Source organism: Arachis ipaensis, chromosome B02 (genome assembly GCF_000816755.2).
Source record: "Arachis ipaensis cultivar K30076 chromosome B02, Araip1.1, whole genome shotgun sequence".
In the NCBI taxonomy this organism is placed as follows: Eukaryota; Viridiplantae; Streptophyta; class Magnoliopsida; order Fabales; family Fabaceae; genus Arachis; species Arachis ipaensis.
Window position 1 is genome coordinate 101,648,998 of NC_029786.2, and position 22,054 is coordinate 101,671,051.

A 22,054-nucleotide genomic window follows, 5' to 3' on the forward strand; every position below is an offset into this window, starting at 1 on the left:
TGTTGATTCCTGGTAACTTTTTTCAATGTATATAGAATATAATCTTTTTCTTTTTCTTTTTCTTTGAAAAGATGCCAAGGGACAGATGGCTAGTGGTGTTTCGCCATTTATTTGTTACACGCGCTCATTTTCCATCCATAACTGATCACAATATCACATAGTAGCAGCTTATGAATACTAAACATTTTTCAGCTTCTTTTGCAATCTCTTGTTAAGGGAACAAACTTCTTCATTCATCTCTTCTCGCGCCAGTTGCTTAATTCGTGGTCATCCCAATCGAACTTTAGACAAAATTAGGTTTGTTTCTTTAATTTTCAGCCTTATCAAGATTTGTTCGAGCTTCAATTTGATTGAAGTTAGCTGTTTTTAAACGTTTATGGCTTATGTTTCTTATCTTCTTTTTCTTATCAATCAAATATACGAAAAATAAATAATCAAAATTATAAAACATCACTAACCACGCACGCGCGCACACATATAGATAAAGGTGTCGAAGGAAATTCAAGTTCTTTAACAAAAGTTTGTTTAACCCATTTCGTATACGAATGAGGTTTTGCAGTGCAGAAACTTCGGATTGTGGTGATTGGTCAACATTCCAAGAGGAGAAATTCAAGAACATATATGAACAGGTGACGCATCTGGAGAAGGAAAAATGTAGAACTGCAGTTGATTGCTGATGATATTTAAGGACTAAGGTAAGGTCCATTGCATATTTATATCACATCTTTTTTTTGGTCATGATTTATATCACGTCTGTATATAGTTTTGTTGTCTTTATTGGACTTGATTTTCTTTTTACGTTATCGGTAACGAAAATTGAACACATTATATACCTACTGGGTAATCCATATACTATTTGTGAGATTCTAGGAAAAAGATTATTTTTTAAAATTCAAAAAATTAGAAATAGTAGAGGATTATTTTTTTTTTGTAGCAAACCTCTTATTTTAAAATTAGTTAGTTCTAATCGACTATATACTTTTAATTGGTTCTCTAGTAGAATCGTATAAAATAAATAACTCCCACTATTCTAATTTTTTAAATTTCAAAACTATAACTACAAAGAATTGGCTTGAGTTTGCGTATGTTATAATTGACTTTTTAGACTTCTTTTAAATTAAAAGGCTAATAAAGTTAAAGAATACGCCACAAATCTAAAAGAGACTGAACACACACAACAAGGATCTCCAAAATTCCATCTTTGAACTCTGTTGCCCTTGATGTCCTGAACTTCTATTTCACAGTAATTATTCTACACAATCAATAACTTCTTACCATCTTCAATTGCAGGCAGCCTTATAAATTTTTGCTTCTTATTCGCCGTCCTTACGCCTTTTCATTTCTCTCTTCAGTTTTTTGGACTTTTTGAAAAATCTAACCCTCTGCTTCAACTCTTTTGCTAATCTAATGGGAGCTCGTCGAATCCTTCTTCGGCCGGCCTATGCGGCTCAGGAATTTTTTGGTGTCGACCCTCCAACTACAACTCCAGTGATATAATAATCTTATAAATATAAAAAATAAAAAAAAAATATAATTTACATTTTACAAAGACATAAAAATCATAAAACTTGTCCATGTAAACCTCTATTTAAACAAGGATACTAAAAGAACATGGATAATTAGATGTTCTTTGAGTATCAAGTGACATTCTTACATTAATAAAAAAAAATGTTATTTTAGAAAGAATTTAAATTAGTAGAGTATTTTTGTTACGATTTTGGACACACTTTAACATTATCGTACCGATATTCGGATTTATTCAACTTTTTAAATTAAGATAAAATCAGTCTAACCCTCAATATTTAACAAAAAAGCTAAGAACAGAAGATAACACAAGAGAAATGAAGCTTTAGTGAAAAGAACACTTTATTACTTAAGTGTTTGTTAGTTGTTACAAATGCTTTCTACATCCAAACTCTAATTTTCACTCCTATTTATGGTTATTCACTTTGAATTGTTATGATTAAATCTAATCAACGGTCCAGATTGATCATCCATAATTTTCACTACGAATATTTATCTTACCACATTTTTCTAAATACTTTTAGATTATTTCATATTGCTCTTTATACTTTTATATGCATCTACACTCTTTTAGAATACTCTATGACCTTCCAAAGTCTTCTAGAGCCTTTTAGAGTATTTCGGGACTTTCTAGAACATTCTAGAACGTTCTGGAACTATCTAGAGCATTCTCAAACACTCTAAAAAACTATACAAACACCATTAAATCTAACCTTCTAAAATTTACCGTGACATTCTCCCCCACATATTACGCAGATGTTCTCGTCGTGTTTTCTTTATGATAGCGCTTTTGGTATTCTTGGAATTGCCGCAGATCTTTACGAGCTTCCCAATTAGCCTTTATTATTGGATGTCATTTTCACTTGATCAAGTATTAGACACTTGGTGGTACTCCTCTTTATCGCACAACCTAATTAGCTAGGATCTCCTTGATCTCTTTGTCAAATGATCTAATTATCACAGGTGGAGCTCGCTTCGAGTCACCTTTGCTCGGTTTATCTTGGTCTTCATGATATAGTTTAAGCATACTCACATGGAAGACTGGATGAATCTTTATAGGGGAGGGAGTTGTACTTTATAAGCAACCTTCCCAACACGCCCAATGATCTCAAATAGCTCTTCGTATTTGTAGATTAAGCCCTTATGAACCTTGTGAAAGACTTTGAATTGTTGTGGAAGAAGTTTAATCATTACCTTGTTTTCCACTTGATAGCTTGCATGCCTCCTCTTCTTATTTGCCCATTTTTCATCCTCTTTGCAGCTTTGTCGAGGTAAGAACGAGTGACATTTGCTTGTTCTTCCCATGACTTAATCATATGACAAGTTTAAGGGCTCTTCTCTGAGTAAGAGGAAGAAAGAGAGTATGGTATAAGCGGCTGTTGTTCAATTACAATCTCGAACGGGCTCTTTTCTGTAGACTTACCCTTTTGCAGATTATATGAGAATTGAATGATGTGTAGGAATTTTGTCGAATCCTTCTGAATGACGCTTATAAAATGTCTCAAGTAACACTTGAGTAAGGCATTCACTTTCTCAGTTTGTCTATCAGATTGAGGATGAAAACTTATTGAGAAATGAAGCTCCGATCCATGTATTTTGAACAGCTCTGTCCATAATCGTCCTGTGAAACTTGGGTCTCGATCACTAATGATGCTCTTGGGTAATCCCTAATACTTCACCACATTCTTAAAGAATAATTGTGCTGCTTCCTCTGCAGTGCAATCGATAGGGGGCAGGTATAAATGTAGCATACTTAGAAAATCAATCTACTACTATGAGAATAGATCCAAATTCCTCAGACTTTGATAAGACAGAGATGTAATCCAAAGACACACTTTTTCACGGTCACTCTGACGGAGGCAAAGGTTCCAACAACTCACTTGGTGTCTTATTTTCAATCTTATCTTGTTGGCACACAAGATAAGTCTTCACATAACTCTCCACTTCATCGCTCTTTTGAGACCAATAATAGGAAGATTCAATGAGTGCCAAGGTAGCGTCACCGGGGTGGTCGGTGTAAAGGGAGAGGATCCAGAAGTTCCGGGAGTACTAGAAGAAACCCTCTCTCTACCCCGACCACGGCTACGATCACGACCAGCAGCCTGATTCTAGGGATGACAATACCATCAGAACCCGCGGGTACCCACCTCGCCCCTACCCGCTCGGGGCGGGTAATTACCTGCCCCGCACCGGGGCGGGTTTTTAGCAGGGCGGGTTCTTGGGAGGGGCGGGGCGGGGTCGGGTTTAGGTAATTCTATGCGGGTAGTTGTACGGCGGAGCGGGGTCGGGTAGAGCAAAAACCCACCCCTACCCGCCCCGTTGCCACCCCTACCTGATTCGCAGCACCTCTACCTATCATCATGTCTGCAAATATCAAATTATCAAACAATCTCAGCAAAATAGTCATCAACGCATCAATTAACACAATTAGACAATTTTAAACACTTCAATAATTCAAAACCTAATGTATTGAATCTAACCTAACTTAATCAATCTAAATTCACTAAGATTAGAAGGCTAAATTGAATTAACTTTAAAACTGATTCAAAATTAAAATTGAAATTCCAACCAAACCTAAACTAAATTAAACTAAAATGAAATAATTATCAAACAATCTCAACAACATTTTCTCAGTAAAATAGTCCTCGACACAACAATTAACACAATTAGACAATTCTAAACACTTCAACAATTCAAAACCTAATGTATTGAATCTAACCTAACTTAATCAACTTAAATCCACTAAGATTAGAAAACTAAACTAAACTAATTTTAAAATTGATTCAAAATTAAAATTAAAATTCTACTCAAACATAAACTAAATTAAACTAAAATTAAAGGAATTGAAAAAGAGTTGTTCAAGAACCTATAATAAAGAACATAACAAGAAATAAGGGAAGAGGTGGATGTTGCAGCAGTGGTCGTCAACGTTACAGTGGTGGCAGATGGTGGTAACAAAGAATGGTGATAGTAGTTAGGGTCCGAATGAGGGGGAAGAGGGTTCGTGATTTGAATTTATGCTTCTTTTACCGTCAGAATTATTCTCAAAAAATTTTGACAATAAACCTTTGCGAGTCACCAAAATATAACGTTTCACTAATTGGAGTTACTGTCGAATTTTTCTGACAGTAAATCCAATGTTAATAGACACACCAATTTAATTTATTTTTCTTTTAAATATTATCATTGGATTTATCATCGAAAAACAGAATCTATCAATAATTACTTAACCTTACGACTTTGATATCATTACTGCCAATGAATCCGACGATAAATCTGTCGCTACTCTATGACACTAAATCTGATGGTACTCAATATTTTTGTTGCAGTGGATATCCTAACGTGTTGAATTCTCCCACCTTTTATTCCTTTGTTTGAGAGTAACCGCTTTTGAGGCTTTTATTACCTTCATTATATGCTTTTTAATGCTTATGATTTGTCAGTTTTATGAGATGGCAACTTTATTAGCTGTCGGATTCTCATTTAATTATGAGTGTTTATTCTTGTTTAAAACACTTTTATTTTGAGGCCATTACTCTCAAATAAATTTAGATTCTCTAAATTTTAAATTTTCATTTTAGAGAATAAAATATTATTTTTTATTATTAAATATTTTTTTCTTATATTTTTTTATTTTACTTATAAAATAAATGATAAAAGATCATACTTTATCTTCTAAAATAAAATTCAAAATTTAGAGAATCTAAATTCTGTGAAATAATTAAAGAATAAAATTCAAGAATATTTGGATCTATTGTTACCACTTTTTTATTTTATTATTCTTAGTTGTTGTTTTTTTATAAATAAAAATGAACCAATCTATTCTTAATATGCTAGGTAGACAAAAAAAAAAGTTAGAACTTGCCTTATTTAGTATTCATTAATTGTCGTAACAATTAATAAATGCTAAATAAGGCAAATTCTGGCTGTTTTTGGCTAATATTTTTTGGTTACCAAACATTTTCGATAAAGTAGATACATAAGTTTACCCATGTTACTTTTAAGACACTTTTTTCTTCCTATTAATGACATGTCAGCAACATCGTTTACTTGGCAAAATTTTAGAATCAACCACTAATTTTTTGCCAAATCAACTATTATTTTCAAATCAACAAAAAAGATAAAATATATAAAAAAATACAAGTAATAAAAATATTTGCAAATTAGGCTGCATAATTACCAATGACAATAATTAAAAATTAATAATATCTAACCAAATTTGTAACCTACAAGAATTTATATCTCTATATTTATTATATTTTACCGTTATAAATAATACAATAAATTTATAACCCCAATAATTAATTTATTAATTTTTATAAATAACTCATTAAATATAATAAACATCCATATTACAAATATCATAATAATCTATTAATCATAATAAATTTTACGTTATAAATATTTAAATTACATACTATTTGACCTACTTATATAACTCTCTTATCACAAGAAATTTATTTTCGCACTACACAACATCTCAAACTTACTCAATAAAATATCATTCTTTAGACAATATCATATCACCAAATAAACAGGCAATTAGTTTATCAAAGTTTGTGTGGTTCGTCTATGCAAAACATTAACACCCACAAATAAAGAAAAATTTTTTTGCTTAAAAATGATTATATTAGATGAAAAGATACAAAACAAACATATTTATTATATTTTTAAATTATATTTTTAAATTGAACATTTTTCAACTCCATTTTAAATTTGTATCACTTGAGACATTGTCACAAAGTGGATCAAAGAAAAATATTAACGGGTATTTCAATTATTCTTATTAAAAATAACTTATTTAAAAAAAATTCTACACATTTTTATTCTTTTTATTGTAGATGTCATTAGAAAACTGGATGCACATCAATCAAGAGAATAAAGAAAAAAAACATACAAATTTAAGATACATCTTCGAAAGAAGAATATACATACAAAGATGGAACAAACAACACAATAAATAGTAAATACAACTCAACAATTTATAAAAAACATGCCTTAACAAGAATCTACGACACAAAAAAAACAACAACTCTAAACAATAACACTTTTTAAATTTAACTTTAATTTACGTATATTTAATTTAATTCTACAAACCATAATTATTTTTAATATTTATTATATACTATCATTAATTTATCCTCAGTGACTCATTCTAGTATATATAAACCAAGGTACTAAGAACACGTGGATTCGTTGCATTACAGGATGGAGGTATATCAGTAGAACATCTAGAAGAATGGGGAACCTTGCGTGTAAACCACTAGAAAAAGCGATTGACTTACTCCTGGAAGCGAGTATTCGCCAGCTTGATTATATTATCAATTATGAAGATCATGTTAAGAATATAAAAGAACTCGATGATAAGCTTGAGAAGAATGAGCTAACAGTGAAGCACCTTGTTGACGCTGCAAAAAATAATGCAGAAGAAATCACACCAACTGCTGAAGGTTGGCTTAAGAAGGTGGCGGAAAAGAGGGAAGAAAGTAAGGAGTTTCACGATGACAAAATGCTTGAATCCAAGACAAGTTGCTTTAGCGGGGGCTGCTCTAGCGGGGCTCTGCCTTTCTTGTGGCACAGGCGTCAACTTGGCAGGAAAGCAAAGAAGATATTGGCACCCAGTATTGACAATCTAAATAAGGAATTTTCCCAAGTTACAAAAGCAATTTCTGGTGGTCCAAAAGTTCTAAAGATTGCGGATAGCAATCGCTATCATGAGTTTGAATCAAGAAAGGGTATAATCGACAAGATCATGGAGAAATTAAAAGATTCGAGGGTGAGGATGGTTGGGCTGCATGGGCCTAGTGGTGTGGGCAAGACTTCTTTGCTCTACAAAATTGCAGAGCAAGCTACTTGCAATACAATACTGTTTGATAAGGTGGCCTGGGCAACCGTAAAGAAAGATCCAGACCTTCGAAAAGTTCAGCAAGATATCGCCGACCATTTAGGATTGACTTTTGCAAATGAAGGTGACGATAGGAGAGCAGCTCGTTTGAGAGATGTGTTGACGCAGAAGAATACCCTTGTGATCCTTGATGACCTTTGGGATGAACTGGATTTGAACAAGATAGGGATTCCATTTGATGATGACAATGTTTCAAGTGATGTCATGCACAATCAAAGAAATGAGGCAAAAGAGCAAAGAGCAAAAATTGAAAATTCTCCTGGCAACACCAAGGGATGCAAGATTTTGGTCACTTCAAGATTTGAAGAAGTTTTGCGTGTTAAGATGAATGTTAAGTCAACTTTCCTTGTGCCAAAATTAAAGCCTGGCGAAGCTTCAGCATTGTTTACGAGGGTGGCTGGAATACCAAATGAAAATCCGGAGTTATCCGATATGCTTGACAAGTATTGTGCAGGGTTACCCATGCTTGTTCTTATACTCGGAAAGTCGTTAAGAAATAAGAGCGAGTCCGAGTTAAAAGATGAACTACAAAAACTCGGAAACCAAGAACCAAATGAAGCAAGAGAGGACATGGAGAATTACGTGAAGAAGAATTATGATCATCTAGCAAGTGAGGAGCTCAAGTCTATTTTGCTAGTTTCAGCTCAAATAAGTCATCAATCACTAATTGCAGACTTGGTGAAGTATTGTTATGGCTTGGGCATACTTAAAGGTGTCCACACACTGAGGGAAGCTCACGACAGAATATCCAAATCATCAATCAACAAGTTAAAAGATTCAGGGTTGATGTTGGATTGTAATTCTATTGATCATTTCGAGATGCATGATATAGTTCGAGATGCTGCTCTATCCATAGCATGCAAGGAGCGCAAGGTATTTATCTTGAGAAATGACAAACTAGATTTTTGGCCTGACAAGAAGCAACTTCAGAAGCTTTCTGGAATTCATCTACACAAGAGTCGTATCATGGTTGAACTCCCAAAAGTTTTGAACTGTCCTCAACTCAAATTCTTCCATATCGACAATGATGATCCAAGTTTGCAAATACCAGACAGATTTTTTGAAAGAATGGAAGATCTCAGAGTATTAGTATTATCAGGAATCCATCTATCAAATCTTCCGTCTTCAATTGAATGCTTAGCAAACCTCAGAATGCTTTGCTTGGAGAAATGCACTCTTGGTAACTTGTCAATTATAAATAAACTAAAAAATTTAAGAATTCTTAGCCTTTCAGGATCTAGAATTGAAGATTGGCTACCAGAGTTAGAGTGCTTATGCAAGTTACAGTTGCTAGACATTAGCGACTGTTTCATAAACAGATTTACTCGATCTCTTTCTTTATCAAGCTTCACCAGTTTGGAGGAACTGCATATAAGAAACAGCTTGACAAATCATAGTCAAATTTCAATTCTATCTGAGGTGAAACATTTGCATGAATTGAATACTATAGATGTTTGCATCCCCAATGCTGAGTTTTTGCCAACAGACTTGTTCTTTCACGAGTTGAATGATTACAAGATTGTGATTGGAGACTTTGAGACACTTTCGACTGGGGATTTCAAGATGCCCAACAAATATGAAACTTCAAGATCATTGGCACTGCAGCTAGAAGCTGACATGGATATTCACTCTCTCAAAGGAGTTAAATTGTTATTCAAAGGAGTGGAGAATTTGCTATTGGGAGATCTGCATGGAGTTCGAAATGCATTTTATGAGCTAAATTTGGATGGATTTCCATATTTGAAACACTTGTCGATAGTAAATAACAAAGACATTGAATATATTGTGAATTCAATGGAGTTGTCACAACCTCAAGATGTGTTTCCCAATTTAGAGTTGCTTAGTCTCTTCAACCTAATTAAGATAAAGAAGATATGTTGTAGTCCTGTTACAGATTCATCATTCTCTAGACTAAAGACAATCAAAGTGAAAATGTGCCCCCAATTGAAGAGTATATTCTTTCTTTACATTGTTAAATTTCTTACTAGTCTAGAAACAATTGATGTCTCTAAATGTGATTCTTTAGAGGCAATTGTTGGTGAGGAAGGAGAAGGATCCAACAATAAGGTTGAGTTTCACAAGTTATGCTCTTTGGCACTACAAGATTTACCATCATTTGTCAGTTTTTACAATATCAATGACAGGGAAATTGTCCCAGCAGTAACGAATGAGCAGAGTGCCACAACTTCCATTTCTCTCTTTAATGAAAATGTATGCCTTTCTTCCAACTTAAAGTAATATATATTTATCATTTTAAGACCTATGATTTCAAATAGAGTAACAGAATTTGTATTTGGTTCTGTCCTGCAGGTGGAAATTCCAAACTTAGAAACTTTGAAGTTGTTTTCAATCAAGATTCACAAGATATGGAGCAATCCACCTTCAAATAGTTGGTTTCAGAACTTAATAAAGTTAACTATGAAAGACTGTTGTAACTTGACATATTTATGTTCATTGTCTGTGGCTTGCAATCTCAATAAATTAAAAAGCATTTCTATAAGTGGGTGTCCATTGATGGAAAAGTTATTTGTCACAGAAGGAAAAAAGAATGTGTATGCAAAGGTGCGTGAGATAATGATAAAGTTTGTAATAGATTTTTTATGTTTTTGTTCATGTTACATTATTATAATTTTATTATTTACTCACCAATCATGCATTTTATTTGCTAATGTTGATCATTGTTTAGGTGACTTTTATTGAATAATGACTTTTTATTACATCAAAACAGGTTCGTATCCTTCCTGAGTTAGAGGAAATCCAGTTGAGTCAAATGGAGATTTTAAAAGACATATGGCCACATGAAGACGAAGTCGGTGCAGATTCATTTCCAAGTCTCATTTCTGTTGATATTAGCGATTGCGATAAGCTTGAAATCATTTTTCCTAATCATATGAAATGCTGGTATTTGCATTTGAAAAGCTTAAAGGTTTATTGTTGCGTGTCAGTGGAATTCATTTTTAAAATAAGAGGTTCTTCGCAACAAAATGACACCAAATCTGCATTACTGGAGGTTATTGATTTGTGGGATCTCCCATATCTGAAGCAAGTGTGGAGTGAAGATCCAAAAGGAGTGGTTAACTTCACAAATCTGCAGAGCATAGAGATTTCTGATTGTAACACATTGAGTAATGTGTTGCAAGCATCTATAGCCAAGGATCTGGGAAAACTAGAAAGATTTTCGATACAATCTTGTGATAATTTGGAAGAAATCATTGCGTGTGATGGAGGATCAGAAACAACATTGAAGTTTCCTGAAGTAGTCTCCATGTCACTTAGGAAGTTACCAAGCATCCGATGTTTGTACAAAGGGAGACATATTGTAGAGTGTCCAAACTTGAAGCAACTGACAATGATTGAGTGTCCAAATCTGAAGTATCCATAAAAAATGATAAATTTCTAACATTTTTTCAGTGGCTCTGGTGCTTGCCTAATTTCTTTAGTTCCATTGTTTCACTATACATCACTGCCATACTCCTTCTTAGTTTTACCCTTTTTTTTTTTTGTAAAATTGTTAATGAACAAAGAAAAGAATTACACTATTGAATAAGATTTTAAGGGGGCACAAGTCTAAATTTATAAAATACAAATTCATGTGTGTATTCAAACATTCAAAGATGACAATGAGTTATAACTTAAATAGCATAATCTTCCCATACTCTATTAAGAGATGTAGATTTAAGTCTCCTATTTTTAGTATATAAAAAAAAAACCTAAAGATACTATGTGTATCAAAATCGAAACCATGATAGATACTTACATTCTTATTTATTATTTTTAATAGAAATATATCCACCTAAAGATACTGTGTGTATCAAAATCGAAACCATGATAGATACTTACATTCTTATTTATTATTTCTAATAGAAATATATCCGTCATTTCAAAATAAAATACATACTTATTTTTTAGTGCAGAGAAATAAATTTTTTTTCACCAAATTAGAATACAGATACATTTTCAAAAAAGTCAACCTTTTAAATTTTAGTAATCTTAACTATGCAATTAATCTAAACTATTTATCAATCAGTACATTTTTTTTCTTATTCTAGTTTTAGATAAAGTATCTATTAATCATATTTTTTTCTTGTTCTAGTTTTAGATAAACTATCATTCAATTATATATTATGTGTGTTTTTATTAAGGATGTATCATTGTTTTAAACTGTTAATAATCTTCCATAGCTACGATTGGTGTTTGAGAGTCACTTGTTAGATTGAAGAAGTGGAAAAATATATATAGGAAATAAGAAGATTTAAGTGTCTGAATTATTGTTTATTATATATTTAAGAAGTATGATAATTGGTTTTCAATTATTTTTATACAAATATCTTTTTATAAAATATAATTTTATTTTAAAGTTAAAATGTATATTCGAAAAATTGTTATGTTTACAAAAATATTATATCCGATAATTTGTTGTAATAAAAATATTGTTTTTGTAATAATGAGGGCCAATGGAAACCCGTGTTATATTATATGTGGTTTGGTTTGCTTTAACATAAAAAATATACACATAATAGAAAACAAAATTTTATGTATACACATAAATTTCCCGTTTCAAAGAATAAAGGGTTTTGGATAGGTGTAATTGGAGTTTATTTGATAATGAGTTGTATAAATTGATGTATATAGGTATTGTCCAACTTGGAGCATCTGAGTATTGACTCTAAAGGAGTAGAGTGGTTAATGAGCAACACACGCAAGTACCTCTTTACCTCTTTGAAACACCTTTGCTTGAAGGATTGGCAGAGCCATCATCATGACGAGACTCTATACTGCTTCCTCCACACCATTCCTAATCTACAAATCTTTGAATTGGGTTATGATAATAACATTAGAGAGTTCGTGCCAAGTGGAAACACTGCACCGAAGCAAAGATTGGGAACCGTATTGCTACTTAAGGAATTAAAACTTTTGTGGGCACCACAGATGGAGGATATTGGATTTGAAAGAGATCCTGCTCTTCAGAGATCACTGCACCGCTTGGTCTTAATGGATTGTCACAGATTGAGGAGGTTGGCACCTTCCTCGGTGTCCTTCACTCACTTGACATACTTGGAAGTATCTTATTGTAAAGAATTGAAAAGTCTAATGACATGCTCAACAGCAAAGAGCTTGGTTCAACTCACCACCTTGAAGGTACGGTATTGTCTTCAATTAAATGAAATAGTTACCAAGGATGAGCAGGAAAATGAGGAGGGGATTAAAATTGTGTTTGCCAAGTTGATAACTATACAACTTGAAGGACTAAGCAACCTCACAAGTTTCTGTAGCAACTCGAATTGTGAGTTTTCGGTGCCATTGTTGGAAAAATTAATTGTGACAGAATGTCCCAAGATGAAAACGTTTACTACAAAGCACATAACAGCGCCCAAGCTACAAAGCGTACTTGGTGAGGAAGAGAAAGGGTATTGGAAAGGAGACCTGAATGCCACCATTCAAATGCTGTTTACGGATAAGGTACTCCGTGCTCCCTCATTTATACAATTAATGCTCATTTTCCATATCTTTGTTCTTAATCCCTTTCTACTTGGATTTCGTACGTTCCTAAATATTGAACTAAATTACAAGTTTGTATTATTTTTTATAGTAGTCATATTTCGACATGCACTATGTTAAATTGAAAAGTTTTATTCATATTCTCAATGTTTTTAATTTCATTTATTGAATTGTATAATTTTTTACTTATATACATATTATAATTTATATTAACACATCTATCTTTTTAAATTTTGATTTTAGTTAAGTTATTTTAAATTTTTTGTCGAAGAACTACTTCATATATATTCTTATACTTTGCTAAAATATAACTTAACAAAAGCTTGAATATATATATATATATATATATTAAATATATACTTATCTTTTATAACTAAACCTTTGTAACTATTTTTAGAAAAAAAAAAATTCAATGACAGTAATTTTAAAAGCTAAGAAATGATCCCTTTTTCTTCTCGCAATCATTTTATAGGTTTATTTGGAGCTTTCGAATCATCCAGAGTTAAAACAAGTATGGTGTGACAAAACCTTGGTGCAAGTGAACAGGTTTCAGAATGTAAAATCTTTGGTTGTGAAGAGATGTCATGATCTTGTGCATGTAATTCCATCTCATTTGCTTCATTGCTTTAAGAATTTGGAAGATCTGCAAGTATCCGATTGCGATGGAGTGCAAGTCATCTTTAACATGGATGACAGTAACAATAAACAGGTGACAAAAGCAATGGGGTTGTCTCGTTTGATGAAAATATTATCTTTAAAGAATCTACCAAATTTGGAACATGTATGGAACAAAGATTCAATAGAAATTATTCACTTTTCTGCTCTGCAAGATTTGAGCATTGAAAAATGTGATAGTTTGAAATATGTGTTTCCAACATCCATTGCTGAAGACCTTGCCATGCTGAATAATCTTTCGGTAGAAGACTGTGAGAAAATGGTAAAAATCTTTGCAGAAGATAAAAGAACCTCAGAATTAGGAGACACCAAAACATTTGAGCTTCCTTCTTTGACTTCACTGGTGCTTAGAGAGCTGCCAATGCTCAAACACTTTTATCCGGGACTACAAAAGCTTCAATTTCCGAAGCTTAAACAACTATATATACATGTCTGTAAATGGATGATACTCAGTTGTCAAGAGGCAGAGGCATTTATAGATCAACAAATTCTACTTCCAATCGAGCAGGTACTTCTTATGACGATTCTATAGTTTTATTGAAATCAGTTTATATTAACCAAACAATTATAAAAATTTATATAACGTAACAAAAATCATTGATAAGAAATAAGTAAATTAAATAACACCGTAATTAAGAAAAAAATTGTGCAATATCATAAATATAACAGAAACTTCAATGTGAATATTGATGAACAACTAACAATATTGATGAACAACTAACACCGTAATTATATATGATATCTTTATTTTTTAATTATAAAAATAATAATTTTTGCATTTTATTAAAAAAAGGTATTCTAGCTTTTATTTGAATTGCAATATACATTTTAACATCAAAACAAAATAATTGAATTAATATGATGATAGTGAAGTGAGTGTTCATCATTCTATATTTGTCATATTTTTATTTTTTTTAAAGTGATTTATTTAAAAAAAAGTGGCAAAACAATATATTTTAATGGTTTATCCTTTTCTCACAAAAAAATATCATAAGTTGCTATATTTGACATTATAAAATATGAAATATGATTAAATAACTCAATTTTGTACCCGCTATTTCATATAATTTGTCATTGCATGTCAATTTATTTAAGTTCTATATGAATCAAATAATTTGTTCATTATTAGGCGTAGAGTAATATATATTTCAACTTATTTAATTTTTGTTTTTAAAACGAATTTATTCATTTTTTTCGTTGCTAGTTGCCTACAATTTTCTTTATATAATTTTTGGTTGCAATTAATAGAATAGAAAAAATAAGTTGCAGAAATTTTTTTCTATCCCAAAAGATTTTCAAAAAAAGTATTTGCGTGAAAAAAATGTTGGCATATATTTTTCTTTGGATCTAATCAATATTACCTAAGTTTATTAGAATTGTTTAGTGAGTGATTAAGAATTAGAGAAATCAACAAATCCAGCCATAGTTGTATATGAATTACATTATTTATTCACTAGTAGATATCCAAACTAATTTATGTTGTTCTTAAAATGAGTCTATTTTGATTGTGTTGCTTGTTAGGTTAATCTTCTATTTCAGAGCTTGAAGAAATTATCATTTGATATGAGAGGCGCCAAGTTGACTTGGGAACTAAAGTCTCGGATACTTGGATTCGGGAAGTCAGAAGAAAGGGTTGAAGAGGTGCTATTTGAGGAAAAACCTAAGGCTGATTATGTTCAACTCCTATCGCATCTCCCTCTCAAAGGGTTAAGCATGTCTTCTCTTTTGAGACTCAAGTCCATTGGTTTCGATCACTCTTGGATACACCCCATCCTTGATAATATCCAAACATTGGAAGTGAAGTGGTGTCTTGATATAAAGAACTTAGTAGCAAGCAAGGTGTCTTTCTCTAGTCTGACGAAATTGAATATATATCATTGCATTGATTTGTTGTATGTGTTCACATCTTCAACAGCAGAAAGTTTGAGTCAACTCAAGCATATGGAGATAAGCTATTGTAGTTCAATGCGAGAGATAATATGCAAAGAGGATGATGAATCTAATGAGAACATAATATTTGAGCAGCTTCAGTTTTTGCATCTTGAAGAGCTGCCAATGCTGAGATGGTTATACTCAGGCAAACGTACTTTGTGTTTTCCATCATTGCAACACTTATCCATCTTTGGCAGATTCTGGAGTATGACAACATTCTGTCCCCACATTCACATAATAAATCTAAATTCAGTCAAGTTGCGCTCAGGACAAAGGTGGATTAATGAATATGAAGTCCAATGGGAAGTTGATGTTGATACCACCATTCGCAAAATGAATAACAAAAAAGTACGTCTTTCATTCTTTCAAAGTTAAAATTATTCTGTTAAAAAGGTCTTGATATTGTGCTTGTTTAGGCATCATTATTTTGATAAAAAAAATATATTTTTTCAATAAAAAAATCTTTTTTATTTTTTAGCGTGTTTGACAAATTTCTAGTAGTAAAAATAAAAGCATTAGAAAAATAAAAAAAATATATATTTTTTGAGAAACTATAATTTATATTTTTTTAAAAGATTTTTTTTAAAAAAAAATATTTTTCATATAATAAAATAACAAAAAAGTACGTCTTTCATTCTTTCAAAGTTAAAATTATTTTGTTAAAAAGGTCCCTGATATTATAAACTACATAATTGGAATAATAGATAAAAGAAATAAACAAATTCCAGGTCTAGTGCTCTTTCATATCATTTCATGCTCTTTTATATATTGAAACGTTACATAACAACCTTACTTTCATATCATTTAATCATATTGTTATTAATATTATTTAAACTTAAACAAAAAATCTTTTATATATCTTGATATTCATCTTTTGTTTAGGTGAAATTTTTTAAATTCCGTGACTTTATTCAGTCACCATTTGACTTCCTGCCTTTATAATTTTTTTATCACTATATTTTTTGTAACTTGCAAAATCTTAAAAAAATATTAAACCATTCTTCTACCTTAACCCATAACAACAATAAACAAGTCTCACAGCCCACAAATTCAGCCCAAAAGAATACATAAATTCAATTATAATTTTAGTCTTTATTATCTTTATCTTATCTTTAGTTGTTCTTATCTTATCTTTATTTGCTTTTATTTTTTATAGGACAATGCTCTATATATATTTAGTCACTTCAATATAATTCAATCAACAATCAATAAAAGTTCTTTTCTTTGCTTTTCCTACTCTTTCACAATTTTATTATGGTATCAGAGCTCTTCTTGAGCTCTGCTGATATCCATGGATAAACCAACCGATTCAGATCCTAAAACTCTTTCAACTCCCCCGCCTACCATGAATAATCAACCTTCCAATTTAACTCAAGATACAACCAATCCCTATTATATTCATCCAAGCGAAAATCCTACCTCAGTCTTGGTTACCCCTGTTCTTACAGTAAACAATTACCATTCATGGAATAGATTCTTCACTATGGCTATTATTTCCAAAAATAAATATGGATTTCTTACTGGTTCTATCTCCTCTCCTCTACCTGGGGATCCTCTTTTCTCGACTTGGGAACGTTGCAACAACTTGGTCTTATCTTGGTTATTCCATTCTTTGTCCCCTTCTATAACTCAAAGTGTCCTCTATTTTGCCACTGCCTCCTCTGTCTGGACCGATTTGAAAGAACGATTTGCTCAGAGTGATCTTCTCCGAATTGCTGAGTTGCAAGAAGAAATCTATGCACTTAAGCAGGGCACTCTGTCTGTCACCGAGTTCTACACATCACTGAAGTCTCTTTGGGAGGAACTCGACAGTTCTCGCCCTCTCCCGGTCTGTTCATGTCCAGCAACATTTCACAGATCACAAGATTTTATAATTCGCTTTCTTAAGGATTGGATGAACGGTTTTCGGTGGTGCGATCTCAAATACTTCTCCTAGACCAATTACCTCCAGCAACCAGAGTTTTTGCATTGGTCATCCAACATGAACGACAGCTACAAGTTACCGCTGGGATTCTAGACGATCCACGTTCCATCACTGCCGCCATCGATTCGCGGCACCCCTCACAAGGTCGCGGTCGCGGTTGCTTTTCCTCCGGCAAGGGTCGCGGTGGTTTTCCCTCCAGCGCGGGACGTGGTGGTTCCTCTAAGTTCTGTACGCATTGCGGTCGTAGTGGCCACACGATTGAAGTCTGTTATTCGAAACACGGGTTCCCACCAGGGCATCCACGTCACTCTGGTAGTCCACATCACTCTGTTGCTATCACCGCCACCACTCCTTCAATCGCCCCTCCAGTGTATGATGAGAGGGCAGCCCTAGGTCATATTGAAGGGCATACCCATCAGCCGAATCCAAACCCAATTTTGGACCTCTCACTAGCCCAACAACAAGCTCTCATAGCACTTCTCAAAAAGACCGAGTCTCCCTCTTCAGAATATAGAGATAATGGTTCATCAAATCAAAATGGGTTTTTGCCTAATCCGAGTACTCATTATCTTTGTTCTTCAAACACATTTTCTATTTTAAATAATTTTTCCAACAAAAATACCTTTTTAAATTCTTGGATTATTGATTCTGGTGCCACAGACCATATTGCATCAAACTTATCTTGGTTTATTTCATATTACAAAATCTCTCCCATTATCATTCACTTACCAAATAACACTAAAGTCACTGCTTCCTATAAGGGTATTGTGCAATTTTCTTCATCTTTAATCCTTCATGATATTCTTTATCTGCCTTACTTTAATTTTAACATTATTTCCATATCCAAAATTACTTCCAATCTTCAATGTCAACTCACTTTTTCATCTTCTTCTTGCACTTTATAGATCAACACTTTGAGGACGATTGGCTTTGGTAGAATGAGAGAAGGCTTGTATGTTGTTGAAAATACTCTCACTCACACCCCATCAACTTCACATTCCATTCATACTATCAAAACAAAATCAACCATTACACCATCCGAGTTATGGCATTTTCGTTTGGGTCATCTTTCTGAACAACGACTTAATTATTTACATAAGCAATTTCCTTTTATTTCTATGCATTATGATAAAACTTGTGATATTTGTCATTTTTCTAAACAGAAGAAACTTTTATTTTCTCAAAACTTTAATAAAACTAATGCAATTTTTGATTTATTACATTTTGACATTTGGGGCCTGTTTCGACAAAATTTTATTCATAATCATAAATATTTCTTAACTGTTGTTGATGATTTTAGTCGCTTTACATGGGCTATTTTGTTAAAATCAAAAGGAGAAGTGCAAAATCATGTAAAGAATTTTATTACTTTAGTTGAAACACAATTCAATTCTAAAGTCAAAACTGTCCGTTCCGATAATGGACCAGAATTTATTTTACATGATTTTTATGCTTCCAAGGGAATTATTCATCAATGTAGTTGTGTTGAAACCCCTCAACAAAATGGACGGGTAGAACGCAAGCATCAACATATTTTAAATATAGCTCGTGCTCTTATGTTTCAATCTAATTTACCATTATCTTTTTGGTCTTATGCTGTTAAACATGCCGTTTATTTGCTTAATAGAGTTCCATCCTCTGCAATTAATTTTCAAACACCATTTGAGATTTTATTTAATCATCCACCAAATTATCATGACCTTAGAGTTTTTGGTTGTTTATGTTTTGTGTCTACCCTAATGACAAATAGATCAAAATTTGATCCAAGAGCCAAAAGGGGTGTTTTCATTGGTTTTCAAAATGGTTTTAAAGGATATATCATTTATCTTTTGGATGACAAAAGAATTGAAATTTCTCGAAATGTTGTATTTGATGAATTAGTCTTTCCTTTGGTTCACACAAATGACCCAATTTCTCTCTCCAACCCAACAACAAATTCTGAACCAAACAATTTTTCTATCAACACACATAACCCAAAAATACCAACCCTTCCAGTTGAAACCTCACCCATACCCATTGATCCAACTCCATCTAATCCTTTATTCTCTCCAACAACCTATCCTTCTTCCTCACTATCGTGTCCTAACCAACTTGAATCCATAACAACCGAATCTCTTTTGAGGCCCACACCCTCCTCTTCTTCTGCACTAGACACTAGTCCACCATCACCTCCTCATCCCCCGTCACCTTCCTCACCACCTGAGCAACCCCATCCTCGTCATTCTGATCGACCTCACCGACCTCCAGCATATCTCTCTGATTACTTGTGCAATTCGTCTCTCACCTCTACCAATCAATCTCCCTCAAAGTGCAGGTATCCTTTATCTTCAGTCATGTCTTTTTCTTCTCTTTCATCTTCACATAAAAGGTTTCTATTATCTCTACATTCTGACGTTGAGCCAAAGTTCTTTAAAGATGTCAATCAACATCCCAATTGGTGTAGTGCTATGAAAGATGAGCTGGATGCTCTTGAGTTGAACAAAACTTGGCGTCTTGTTGATTGTCCTGCAGGTGTTAAGCCGGTTAGCTGTAAATGGGTCTATCGCATCAAACGCAAGCCTGATGGTTCAGTTGATCGATATAAGGCTCGCCTTGTGGCCAAAGGATTCACCCAGACTGAAGGTGTTGATTTCTTGGAAACCTTCTCTCCTGTTGTCAAGCCTGCCACCATTAGATTAGTTTTGGCATTGGCCTCTATGAAGCATTGGCCCATACATCAGTTAGATGTCAATAATGTTTTCTTACATGGGGATCTTTCTGAAGATGTTTACATGACTTTGCCACCCGGGTTCACATCTCCTCGCCCAAATCAATGCTGCAAGTTACTAAAGTCATTATATGGTCTACGACAATCTAGTCGTATGTGGTATGACAAACTTTCTCATCTTTTACTATCCCATGGATATCAGCAGACTTTATCTGATTATAGTCTATTTGTTAAATTTACTGGTGCTCAAATTTGTATACTTCTAGTCTATGTTGATGACATCGTTCTCACCGGCGATTCTATCTCTGAACTTGCTTTCATTAAGTCTATTTTGCACCAGCACTTTCGAATTAAAGATTTGGGCCCTTTAAAATATTTTTTGGGTATTGAAGTAGCTCAATCAGCAAAGGAATTTTGCTTATCTCAGAGAAAATATTGTCTTGATCTTTTGGAGGATTATGGTTTATTAGGTGCTAAACCTGCCTCTGTTCCAATGGATAGTTCCACAAGATTATATCAAGATAAAAGTCCCTTGCTATCTAACCCTTCTGTGTATCGCCGTTTGGTTGGGCATCTTATCTACTTTACCACTACTCGACCAGACATCATGTATGCCACTCAACAATTAAGTCAATTTATGGCAACTCCTACTGAATCTCATCTTCAAGCTGCCAAGCATGTGTTACGATATCTAAAAACTAGCCTCGGCAAAGAAATTTTTTTTTCAAGAGAATCAGAAATTCAGCTTCTCGGCTTCAGTGACTCTGATTGGGCCGGATGTCCTGACACTCGGCGATCTTTAACAGGCTATTGTTTTTTCTTAGGCAACTCTTTAGTCTCTTGGAAGACCAAGAAACAAACCACCGTTGCCCGCTCATCTACTGAAGCAGAATATCGTGCACTTGCCAACACAACTTGTGAACTTCAATGGATAATAAATCTGTTACAATTTTTACGTATCTCTCCTATCCGCCCACCAGTTTTATACTGTGATAATCAAAGTGCTCTTCATATTGCTGCTAATCCAGTTTTTCATGAACGGACCAAACATTTAGAGGTCGATTGTCACTTGGTTCGACAAAAAGCTCAAGCTGGAGTGATGAAACTTCTCCCCATTCCTTCTTCTGGGCAATTAGCTGACATCTTCACAAAGCCTTTGTCTCCTCAACCCTTCCATCTTAATCTCAATAAGCTTGGAGTTCTCGATATCTTTCATCCTCCAGCTTGCGGGGGCATATTAAACCATTCTTCTACCTTAGCCCATGACAACAACAAAGAAGTCTCACAGCCCACAAATTCAGCCCAACAGAATACATAAATTCAATTATAATTTTAGTCTTTATTATCTTTATCTTATCTTTAGTTATTCTTATCTTATCTTTATTTGTTTTTATCTTTTATAGGACAATACTCTATATATATTTAGTCACTTCAGTACAATTCAATCAACAATCAATAAAAGTTCTTTTCTTTGCTTTTCCTACTCTTTCACAATTTTATTAAAAATACGTATTACATGTAAATAATTATGACACTGTAAAAAAATAAATGTTCTTTTAAAGAACTTCTTTAAATTCTTATATTATACAAATTTTTCTTTTTTTAAATATTCTTCATTATATATAGTTATTTGTAAATTTTAAATATAAAATCTCTTGGTTAAAAATGAAAAAAGTACCATCTAAACTAATATTGTATCTATTATTACACAGAATTAATGAATAAGAGGGTAGATTAAATACACTAGCTAGTTATAATAATAGGCTCGCATAACATTCAAGTAATATTAGAGGATTTCAATAAGATGCCGTTAAAAAATGAATGACATTAAACAAGACAAAGCCTAGTAGTATACAGCCTTTAAAATTATATATTTGTTACATATAAT

At 33.0% G+C, this 22,054-nt stretch overlaps 2 protein-coding genes across 3 annotated transcripts in view; both read left to right on the forward strand.

Annotated features, from left to right (window-relative positions):
• On the forward strand, positions 118–10,811 carry LOC107627873 (probable disease resistance protein At4g27220). The gene is made up of 5 exons (XM_016330690.2): positions 118–297; positions 560–695; positions 6,732–9,640; positions 9,740–9,991; positions 10,158–10,811. Exons 3-5 carry the CDS (start codon positions 6,764–6,766, stop codon positions 10,809–10,811), a joined length of 3,783 nt encoding a protein of 1,260 aa, XP_016186176.1. The 5' UTR covers positions 118–297; positions 560–695; positions 6,732–6,763.
• LOC107627874 overlaps positions 12,006–22,054 on the forward strand; it is a 22,087-nt gene continuing 12,038 nt past the window's right edge. For both annotated transcript variants that reach the window (XM_021116383.1, XM_021116382.1), the window contains exons 1-3: positions 12,006–12,889; positions 13,401–14,111; positions 15,125–15,883. In XM_021116383.1, coding sequence (XP_020972042.1) covers positions 12,116–12,889; positions 13,401–14,111; positions 15,125–15,883 — 2,244 coding nt within the window. In that variant the 5' untranslated portion in view covers positions 12,006–12,115. The remainder of the gene's footprint in view (positions 12,890–13,400; positions 14,112–15,124; positions 15,884–22,054) is intronic.

Coding starts and splice junctions, on each gene's coding strand:
- LOC107627873 (XM_016330690.2), top strand. CDS start 6,764: ATGGGGAACCTTGCGTGTAAACCACTAGAAAAAGCGATTGACTTACTC. Junction 9,641..9,739: donor TTTCTCTCTTTAATGAAAAT/GTATGCCTTTCT, acceptor TCTGTCCTGCAG/GTGGAAATTCCAAACTTAGA. Junction 9,992..10,157: donor AAAAGAATGTGTATGCAAAG/GTGCGTGAGATA, acceptor ACATCAAAACAG/GTTCGTATCCTTCCTGAGTT.